Source organism: Syzygium oleosum, unplaced genomic scaffold (genome assembly GCF_021117445.2).
Source record: "Syzygium oleosum isolate NSW1041296 unplaced genomic scaffold, Sole_v2.1 Sole_v2.01, whole genome shotgun sequence".
Classification (NCBI taxonomy): Eukaryota; Viridiplantae; Streptophyta; class Magnoliopsida; order Myrtales; family Myrtaceae; genus Syzygium; species Syzygium oleosum.
In genome coordinates, this window is record NW_026607485.1 from 14,576,602 (window position 1) to 14,588,426 (window position 11,825).

General features: G+C 40.0%; 1 protein-coding gene across 1 annotated transcript; it reads right to left on the reverse strand.

Moving 5' to 3' along the window:
• Window positions 1-5,113: 5,113 nt before the first annotated feature.
• On the reverse strand, window positions 5,114-9,872 carry LOC115693590 (lipase-like). Its single transcript, XM_056311478.1, is given in 9 exon segments — window positions 5,114-5,579; window positions 5,742-5,830; window positions 6,406-6,600; window positions 8,125-8,286; window positions 8,377-8,449; window positions 8,753-8,820; window positions 8,928-8,978; window positions 9,140-9,205; window positions 9,323-9,872. Coding segments are annotated over 9 exon segments (996 nt in total). The 5' UTR covers window positions 9,401-9,872; the 3' UTR covers window positions 5,114-5,365.
• Between the last annotated feature and the right edge of the window lie 1,953 nt (window positions 9,873-11,825).

Genomic DNA, 11,825 nt, shown 5'->3' on the forward strand with positions numbered 1-11,825 from the left:
TTCATTATTGTCTTTCCTGGAATCGTTTTCTTTATACTAAATTAGAATCACAATTAGGCAAGTTGACTTGAAACTTTTGCCCATGTATAGTCAACCACTTTCTACCTTTTAGATGGATGGCTATAAACTGCTCATGAAATGAGACTATGGTTTCTTTCGATCTATTTCATGAGTTCGATTTGGTTTAGATATATTCCCTTTTGACGGTTTTGGTTGGCGAATTAAGTTTCTGGTAAAAGACAAGTCAAATGAATGCTAGTTTTTGTGACATCCTCAAATTTCGACCCTATTTAGGATGTAATGAGTGATTATTTCATCAATGCGCAATGAGTAGAATTAGGCTCTGAATTGATTCTTGAATCATTCAAGGGTATTCCAAGCTTTGGGAAAGGTGAATTAAGACTTCGTTGCGCGCGACCAAAGCGCTCAATCATGGATTGACAATTCGACCATAAGGATCGTTGAAGGACAACCATAAGCCATTTCAAGCCGATCTAGGAATGGTTATAGATCGATTCGACAATAGTATAGAATCGGATTGCGGGTGATTCCGCACAATTACTATATTGATTTCGAACGACACTAGACCAATCCCTAATAATCGTATGCTTCGAAATGGGCTATTGACCCCTCACGATTACATGACAACCGAGGGTCATTCATGGATTGAGAATGCTTAAACGTGGATTGAGTTGGAATCAACTACGGTTAAACGCACGAAACCCCTAAAAGCCGCCCATTGTTCTAATTATGCGAAAGACGCATTTGAGCGATTTTAACCACAAATTCTAATCCAGTTGAGGATATTGGACTCTAGAGAAGTAAGAGACAATTATTAGAAAAAGTCTGAGAATCGCTTATTTATCAGTAAACCGAGAAACTTTAGAAAAGTGAAATTTGGATCGGAAATTGGGACCCGCAAGGGGACCCACGAATTTCTAAGAGCCCAATGGGCTTCATGGACTATATAGTCGGCCACGAGGGCCCAATGGAAGGAAAATTACTGTTTTGCCCTTTTGGACCCAACTTAAGAAGTTTTGGGAATTTGTGCAAGAAAAGCTCGAGACGGGAAGCCCACAAGGAACTAAGCCCAATAACAGGGCCGAAGGAGGATTTCGGCCCAAGAAGAATGAGCTTAGCCCAAGTTTAAGCCCACTAAACCTTTCAAGCCCATTTCAAGCCCGTTAACCTTTTCAAGCCCATTTCTCTTCAAACTGGACCCGTTCAAGCCCAAACCCAAGTTTGTTGGGCCAAGCCCAAGCCCATGTGAATAGTGCACGTGAATAGTGATGTGAATAGCGTCAAGGGCTGAAATTACCAAAATACCCCTATCGTCGTCTCTTAATTACCAAATTGCCCTTCTAGAAGCTTTTTGCAAGATTGATTCCTAGCCATTGGATCTTGACTTGTTAGGCAATGATGGATCTTGGCCATCCATTTTGGGGTGTCTTGCAAGACACTTTCTCTCTCTTCCTCATTTCTCTCATTTTCTCTCTTTCTCTTCTCTCTCTCTCACGTTTTTCTCTCCCTCTCGGCCTCACCATTTTCCGCCACCATCACCGCCCCTTTTGGCTGCTGTTTTGGCCGCCGTTCACCCCCATCTCCCCCCCCCAAGCCACGCCGTGAGCCGCCCTTGCCGAGCCACCACCGTGTGCCGTCCGTCAGAGCCATTTCCTCGCCGATTTGCCCTCACCGCGAGCCAAAACAGCCCACAAAAGCTGTGGTGCTGCTGTCCATGCCGTCGTCGCCACCTCGTGTCGTTTCCAGAACGAGCCACGCGTAGCCCTCGTCGCAGCTGTCGCGCCCGTGTCGTCGAAATCGTTTTCGGGTGAGTTAACGCTCTAATCCCTTGATTAGTACGTTAAACATGCTTAGGGTTTGATTAGACTAAGTTAATCTTGCTTAGTACTAATTAATTAAGGATTAGTTGATAAGCTATCGCGATAAGTGATAAGTGGACTCGATAAGTTATCGAGAAAACGCGATAGGCTATCGAGGTTTTATTGATAAGCTATCGCCAATTATGCGATAAACTATCGAGATTTTATTGATAAGTTATCGCCAATTATGCGATAGGCTATCGAGGATTTGATGATAAGCTATCGGATTACTTTATTATTAAATTAATTAATTTTCGGAATTTAAATATTAATATTTTATTAATATTTTTGTGTAGAGTTTAATAATAAATTGTGATTGTTTAAAGCTTGAATTGTGATGCCTATGTTGGAAATTACTATATAAATTAGCTTGTATAACTAAATGAATTGTATTGCTATTTTTTAAGGATGGAATTGCGGGCATATGAACAGTAAATCCTGAGGTATCGGGTTTGTATGTCAATTTTTATGAGCTAAATATGGCGTGGATGTTTGAATTAGGAAGTATGCAAAGTTTGATAGTTTAATTATATGTATGTGATCACGTGTGAATTTATTACTGCATTTTTATGTGTGGAAATTGCAGTAATTTGTTGTGTGAGCACAAACCACGTTTGCATTTGGCTAAATGCTGAGATATAAATGAGTTGTGTTTGTTGTGCTCATGTGATCACATAAAGGAACCTGTCACCCAGCAGGGGTCTGGGGATGCAATGTGTGACATTGTGCGAAAAGTGAGTGCAATATGTGACATTATGCATAAGAGAATAGTACGTCATATACCCTGTTGCATTGGCTAAATTCAAAGATAAAGAATTAACTTGAGTGGTTGATGTGCCTGCATGGTCACATGAAAGTCCGTCTAGGCGGGGGTTCTAGATGATGCCCGGCGGGAGTTCGGATGCCGTCTAGGTGGGGGTTCTAGACGATACCGTGTCGTGGTTGAGGCCGAACCGATGCTCCTCATGGAATGCCGTCTGGGCGAGGGTTCTAGATGTTGCCGTGCCTGACCGAGCGGGACGATACCCGGTTATGCCGGAAGACACCGGCAGGGGTTCGGTTGTGGCCCTGAGTGGTCGTTTAATAATCTGGACTATTATGAGTGCAACGTGCATGGATGAATGCATTGTGCCTGAAAGTGATAATTATATGTGACTGGATTATTAAATTGATGTCGTGTATGCTTATACACTATGATATGCCTCTGGTTTATGCAATCATGTGATCTTATTATATGCTCATTGAAGCGATTGCGGAGTTATGATGGTTAGTAGAGGACCAACCTGATGCGAGTAACGCGGGTTGTGCCGTGGTTATGTGAGGTCGTAGTAATCGGAACTCACGTGAAAGAGTATGTTGCATTGCACCTGATTATAGGATGAAATTGTGAGGCACGGTATGGGATGGGCCAAAACTATTTCACTTCATAATCAGGACTTGTGTGGATACCTTATACATGAGAATTATTGAGCGTGTTCTGATTATATTATGTGCTCGTTGCATTATGATTGCACATATTGGTTTATTATATGCAGGGCGCGTGTGTGTGCAAGGCAAGGTAAGAATGCCTGCGATTATTTAATGGCACATTTGTCTATACTGGGTTGGGTAGTCTGCTTGTGTTTATAGTTAAGGCAAAGCAAGGGTTGCTCTGCTATTGATCTGCCATCGATAGGTTGCTACATGTTTAGGAGCGCCCGAGGCGAGTTGACTTCCTAATCGAGGCTTAGGTCGTTAACTTACTGAGATTTATCTCATTTGTTGTTGTTAACCGTTTTTCAGTTGCTCAGGTATGAGTACGCATTGCGTTCCATGGGAATCGGCTGTTTTGAGGGGGAACACCTTTTGAGGTTGCCCTCATAGATAGAGGAGCTAGGTTAACCCCCTACCTTTTGTGGTTGTAATTGGGAAGGTCCGCGTAGCGGACTTGTAATATGTTAACCCGATGTATTGCTGATGATGTTGTATATATTGAGGTGTGTTTTCCTGACTATCCTTGTTGTTGTGATTGGGTGGATTATAATTGCTTCCGCTTGTGTTTAATTGAAAGTTAAAATGAATGGGTCGGCGACGCGTCCTGGGACGTCGCAATTCCATGACCAAGGAAGGATGTCCACGCGCTCGAGGGTCCAGGACGTGACAGTTTTACTACATTCAAGTGCAATAAATTTGTCAATTTACACGTTGGTCTTTTAGTGAGATTCTTGGAACTTATTGGGTTGTACTTTAAATTTGAAGCTGGTATCCATGCCCTTTAAATATTAACTTTGTTACACCTTAAACAATGAAGGATATATTCAAATGTGTAGGCTTTAATTGATGACAGAAACTCTGTCATTCACCTTTTGGTTATCCGAGGAATGGAGATTTAGGTTTCAACGTTGATGAGGAGAAACGCTCCCCGACAAAAGTCCTATATGACGGCTTAAGCTTTTTCTCTTGGTAACAAGTAAGAGAAATTTACGGGATTTTTCTGTGCAGGTAAGTTGTGGCTAACTCAGTTAATGCGTAAAATTGACAACCAGTTCACCAAGTAAAGGAAGATATAGATGAGACGATAATATATCTTTCCCACCACTTTGTTGTTGTACTCTGACTTTTACCGTAACGTACAAACTCTTCATATGGTGTCAAGGACTTAGTTGTTCTCTTGCACAACATGCTTTGAATGGTCGTACTTAGCAATATATCCTTTGATATGATGAAGGAAATTTAGTTTTTCGAGTTTCCACTATTGTTAATTCCTGTATATTATAAAAAAGAAGGCAAGTTACATGTCAAATCCAAGATGATATAAATTGTTTACCTCCTAACAATAAAGTTTTAGCAAAGGTTGCCAGTGGAAATGATGCAAGACAAGGTCATCATCCCTTTCCAAGATGGCTTGATTTAACAGTTGAGCTGCATAACTCCCTGCCAAGAAACAGTTAAAGTACTTGTGCCAAGAAGTCTTTAGTGGCAATGTGCCTATAGTAGAAGGTAAGGTCACAAAGACCGAGAAGTCGTCTCCCAAGGCACTCTTTGTTTCACCTTATAAAACCGGTTAATTGCCTAACCGTGCAAGTCTCAAGGTTCCAAAGTCCACACATCTGCCAAATTTGTGAAGTTCAATACGAGTTCAAACACCCACCCCCCCCCCCCCCCAAAAAAAGGAAAATAGCTGCATGATTCAATTATAAATAGCTCAGCTCAGCATTCACACATCCTTATTAGGTTTTATCAAGTCTGGTAAACAAAAGCCACAAGCTCAAGATTAGATTGACAGGTAAACTTGTAAACGCATTCATTCAATAGAAGTCACGGAGTTGTATTTACAAGGATGATACATTCAATTTCATGCTATATACATTCGGAGTGAATTTGAGTAGAGCGCTTATGCATCTTGTGATGGATATGGACAACAGATTGATGGAATGCATTTCATGACCATCATCACAGAGGTCCTTGATGATCTTTGAGAAACCAGGTACTGACCCGGGAGCATTTTAACTGAAATTGCTCTTGGCATCGGAGTCTGAAGGCAGCCTCAATGCAGAAGCAGAAGGATTCCTGGAAAGCATAAGATTTCCTTTGACATCTTCAGCTCCATATTCCTTCAATTGTGCGTCCATGACGATTTTGCACGATCCCCACGTCCCAGCCATTAATCCCACACCATGGTAGACTAAATGGTCCATGATGCTGTTACCAGTTATCGATCTGCAGAGACACACTCTCATCAATCGTCCACATATATTCCTGGTAACAAAGGACCAACATTCTCTAGAACAAGCTGGTCTGTCACGACTTATTGCGTCTAGCATGACAAATCCACAAACTAATTGCTTGAACAAGTAGCTACGACTGAAGCAACTTCATTACCTGCTGCATGATGGATCTTCTCCAGAGCTATCACAAACTTTCTCAGCCTGATAAACCAGACTACCAAATCCTATATTAGACAGCCATACCTGTAACAAAGGGAACATTCAAATTACATGTGAACACTGACATGGAAAAGATTATGATTAGTGGCCAGAGAAGCAGGTGGAATCAAATCATTTTCACATTATCTCACATCAATATGTTTATCCGTGCCTGTCATTGAGCTAGTCGCCAATCATTACAAGCATTAGTAGACATACAATAATTAAAATGCGTATAATTGCACAGAGCTTAAGACTAGGTTATCAGCCATCAGAGAGAGAGAGAGAGACAGAGACAGAGAGAGTATAAAGCAGACATTATTACGCTGTCTTAAACTTTGGAATTGGTACGAAAAAACTCATGAAGGCTCTTGCAGGAATGAGAGTTACTCAAACATTTCTGAAAAGTCATGAGTACTACTAACTACCCTGCTTTGATAAGAAGATAAAAAACAAGACAATAATATTTTATATGCTAAAAAAAGAGAGTACATACATTGTTGGAATAAATGAGACTTCACCAATTAGATAGGTTGAAAGAAATGCAAAGCAAACATCAAATTCAGTCCATGATAATTCCCCATAAATTATATGATATTCTGTCGAGATCAAAGCCTTACCTCTCTTGGGAAGTGATGGTAAGTCTTCTGTGGGAACCGAGAATAATACGGAGGCAAATAGGGCACAATATCATGTCCATTAGTAATACGTATTGTATTTGGCACACGGTCACTGTAGTAAGACGCAAACGCTGAATTGCCAATACGAGGTTGTCCAAATGTTAAAACCTGAACATTCCGTGCTTCATGATTGACCTGGAAATGAAGTGTCACCAGTTATATAAGTAAACCAAGCGAATGCTGGTCTGGAAAAAACAGCTTCAGCACACATAATTAGACAGCCAAATAATTTGAATGTTAATACATCAATGGCCCTTTTGGGACCGAAAAAAAACACTACGCATCAATAACCATATCTCGCATTTCATATTCAATGTTGAACAATAGAACAGCCCTTTCTCTCCATGAGGGTTGAAGGTCTAGCGATACTTTGTCAAGATCCCATCCATAATTTTCCCAACACCAAACCCCACACCCACAATAAAACCAACCTCACCCTCAGCCCCAAGAAAAGGTGTTAATAATATGGAATAGTAGGATTGAGGGGTGAATTTACAGACAAGGCACATTTAAATGCTGCCACAAGAAACAATTGGATGTTGGTGACGTGAGTCACATCCTGCTAATGACTTCAACAAAAAATTCCAGGTTCATAGTGAAAATGCCTCTTGAACTCCAAAACTTACCATCATAAATAGCGAAGGAGAAACTAAATCAAAAAAAGGGCCACGACGCATGGGCATGATGTCACAATCGGCTAAGAACAATTTTCAGCAAGAAACCAGAAAACAAAAGTAAAATTTTAAATCATTTGAGTTAGGACAAGATGTTAAACTTGCTACTAATACTTCGAGAAAAGGTACAGTCTACAGTTTATGCAATCTATGATCCTATCATAGGCCACATGAATGTTTGACTCTAAAAAAATCACCACTTGTCATGGAGAAGAGAATCAATGGGACATGACTTTGGGGTGGGTACCATTTCTGGTACCAATTCCGCAACAGGTTCCTAGAAAAGTACACTGGACCACTCTGTCCAATAAAGTTGAGACAAAGGCATAATTTAAACATCTTAGAATTGGCTCCACCCTACAACGTATCTGGCCCCGCAGTCTAACTGAAGAGGAGCTGCTTCATTTGATTAGAGAAAGACAGACAGAAACAGCGCACAAAACATAAATTTAGGATCGATAATCCATCTTAAAATGCATTAGCACTTTTAAGATTACATGACATAAAATTTCAGCTTCAAGTGCCTAAAAAAGTCATATGTCTGAACCATAAACATATCAACAATCCCATAAAGTTTCCAGCAAGTAAACTCTTTAATGAATAGTTGGATGTCTTTATCAACTACATTTAAGTATTCAACCAACTTAAAGCTCCAAAGCTTAACATATACGACTCAATTCACACAACTAGATACTTCAACAATTGGTAATTCGCGTGAAGGGCTATTTGCACCCCATTCTGCTTGTGTTTTGTCTATGGGTTGATTTACCAAAACGTAAGAAAACAAGACGCTATGAATGACAAATTGTATATATAAATATGAGAGCCCTAGAAAGTTGAAGATCCACTAGACTCTTCAAGGTAGAATTGGCAGAGAATTCCGGATAACTCCAAACAGACCAAAACTGAACAGTTGGAAGAACACGAAAGAAGAGATCAATAAAATTCACAAGTCCCAACCACAACAAATTTTCAATTGTCTTACCACAAGATCAAGTCCGTAAAAGGATGCCATAGCCCCTCCTATAGAATGCCCAGTCACCATGACGTTAATGTCTCTATATAAATCCTTGGCTCCTATGACAGCATAAAAAATACCAGGTCGAATTGTCGTATTGTGATAAGCATAATAAAATCCATCACGAACCTAAGCAACAATTAATAGAGTAACGCTGTAACTCAATCCAAATCAGAAGTATCCACAGGTTGCAAGAGGCTTATCATCTCTAGAACTTACCATGGCACCGGGCATGCCAGGGTAGTTTATGTAAAGCTATTTCTAGTAGAGATCTTCAACCCAATTTCGTACGCTGTAGACAATGAATAGAAGTAATCACTAACTGAAAAGCTCAAATTATAAAGAGACGTGATAGAATTTTTTACGGAACAAAATTAGTGAAGTACGTGATCTCCTCACAACTCCATCTAAAATTACAAGAAAGTAACTTTCTTGTCTTGGTGGAAATGATTCACCCTTTTTCCGTTCGTATGGACAGCAGACCCATGTGCCTTGTGTACACATTCACCGAGGCTGCTCTTCTTAGCTTAAATTTTCATCAAATCCTTTGCATGTAAATTGTGAGGGGAAGAATTGCTAAAGTTAACATGCATACCTATGTTCTTGAGTACCTCTGAAAGCTATAACCATAGCATTAAGGTCCTTGGCCACCCCAACATATGCCTACAGGTGTAAGATTTAGAAATAGAGACAAACAATTAGATGCAATTCAAGCATAGAGGCATCACAAGCATCTAAATTGATAGGCCACTGTAACACGAATTGTATACCTGTAAGCAGTGCTGGACATCAACTATCAGTTCAATGACTTCGAACCCCAGCTTTCAGATCAAAAAAGGCATTAATAACTAGTTCAGAAGCTCATAAGACAAGGCAGCATATGCCCACAAAATCCCATCTCAAGAATTGGCTATTTAGTACTGAGGACCCATTATTCACGCAACCTTAGCAACAATGTTATATTAAAACGTAGTCAAATTACCTTGGACTTTCCATCACATCTAGGACATGTCCAGCTAAACAGTTCGGTCAAATCTGACATGTAAACCTGCAATAAAAAGCTTTGCATGAAATTACAATTTTATTGTATTGAAATGGTGAAACCTGATGCGTAACAACAACAAGCTTTAGGTAAATGTGAATTTTTCTGTTAAAGAACACTTACGGCAGATGCATACTCCACCAATATCGTGGCAAGACTGTGATTGTAAACAACTTTATGAGACCTTGGATTATAGTCCATTACTCAACTGGACTAAAGCTGGATAGCTGATGTTCAACCACTGTGAGCACTCAACAAATTTTATCCCCAGAGTAGAAACAGCAGAATGAGATTTGCATCGAACAAATATAAGGAAAGCGTAGCATCGATCCAAACTCGGTAATCTAAGGGCTTAACAGAATCAACCAAATACAACTCAACGCACGTCAGTTACATGCTTTGAAAACATCCAATTGTACACCGGAGGTATAGTTTGCCCCCACTCAGTCAGGTACTACGGCTCCACAACACAGTCAACGATTTCCCCCAACCCTAAAACACCTAACCCGCACAAATTCACAACACAAATTTCACCGTCCAAGCTCAAAACACGACGTACTCAATCCCAGCGCCTCTGTCTATTTCGCGCCTTCTCGCTATCAAAACTCCCGATCAGAGAGAATCAGAGCAGTAGCAAGTGATGCCAGGAACGCGAATTGCGATTTACTTCTCGCCACCCCCCCCCCCCCCCTCCCCACTTGCGGCAATCAAGCATTGTCAGAACAACCATCGCCCCTCAACCACCACCCGTTCCGCCGCTCCCCATCCTGCAAACAGAAACCGAAGGAGAGGACGACGGATTTACGATCCTTCCTGATCTGCCCTCAGGATCTTCTTCTGTTGGCGGGCATATTCGGCGTCACATTGGGTGATTTCGTCGTTTGCGTGAGGCCACTCAAGGAAGTTCCTCTCCTAAAATCAGGACGTTTTAGAAAGAAAGACTGCCCGGCGTGGTCTTCTGTTGTGTTTTTTAGCCTTGAGAGAATGAGACATGCTTTTTTGGAAAATTTTGGGTCCTATCTTCTCTTCCCCTCCTTTGGAACTCCTCTTTGATTTCTACGCATTAGCACTTTGACTCGGCTTGGTTCAATTAGTTGGTTCAAACTAAATTCTAAAAAATATTCTAAATGAAAGTTAATATTATTTATCTGTTTATTTATATTCGTGGAGGTATGTGAAAATGCAATTTACTCCATTATGGTGGCAAGCTCTCTCGAGTTAAATTTTTCAAATTCATGCTTGAATCAATATAATGACTCGAGTTGTTCAAACTCGAGTGACCGACGAGTTGAGGTTAATTGTGAATTATGGAACCCACTTCTCTTGGGTTAAGAGAGAGAGAGAGTTCGAGAAGGCAACTTGCTATTGGGTATCGATTCTCGAATACTCTTGGAATATTTTTGTTGAATTGGATCCAATATTTCCTACATTTTTTCAGATAAATGTACCTCCGGTATTTTGAATTGAATCGCTTAATCTAAAATTTACAAAATATTTATAGTGTGAATACAACTGGACCGATCACCGTTTTATAAGATGATGGCATTGTCATCCCGTAATTGCTCGGTTGACATATGAGTCATACAATTATCGGAATTGAATACTTCACTTTACACTTTACACGTAAAAGATTATTAAATAAAAGAAAAGGTCTATAATCTTTGAGAACAAAAGTCATTGGACTTTTTTCACCAGCTATGTTTGAAGTAAAAAAAAAAGTTTGTAACCTCACACAACAAAAGTCACAAAATGTCGTTTAAAAAAAATACCAAAGCGTGCGAATGAATTATTATTTTTATATATCGCAGTTAGCTCACACAAACAAAATAAAATAAGAACCCCAATGTGCGGTATGGGTGATGTTTGGTGGCTCTCACGGATTTATATTCATAGTCAAGTGTTTATAAAAGCACAGAAAAATTAGTACACGAAACAAAAGGTGGAAGTTAAGAAAAAGTGAAATTCAAGAGAAATTATTGTGGAGAGTAAATTAATCAATTTTGTAGAGATCAATCTTCAAATCTCTTCCTTTATACGTAATATAAATTATAAACACATCAATCCTTCATTCGACTTAAGTCAAATTTTATAAGCACAGAACAGATTTATGAAACAATCATTTTCTAATCAAGCTCATGCACCGCTCGTTCACTATGAAAGAAGAAAAAAAATTGAACATTAGAAAGCCGCAATCCAAACCCAAGCATGATAACCCAAATGATGAAAGGATCACGCCATCTTCCATTAATTCACAGGTTGGAATCCTGTCGTGAGCGAACCTCTGACCGGTTAGTATTTTTAGGTGTCCGCAACGTCATGTGAAAGGATTTTCAAGCCTTTAACATATTAGTTACGATGACAAATTCATATACCTATAGATGGATTGAGTGATTATGGCTCAAACAAGATATTCCATAATGAATATAACACTTTATGATAATAGCCGGTATGGATAATCATATTGATGATTTCTTCTCACTTTTTAATTTATCAGGAAAAAAGAAAACTGCGATCTATCGTGACTCAAGCGGAGAGGCCAAGCCGGACAACCCCCAAATCATCTAGCCGCGGGTCCATCTTGCACCGCCGTGGCGAGACCCTCAGAAGCAGCAGACGTCGTCCGACG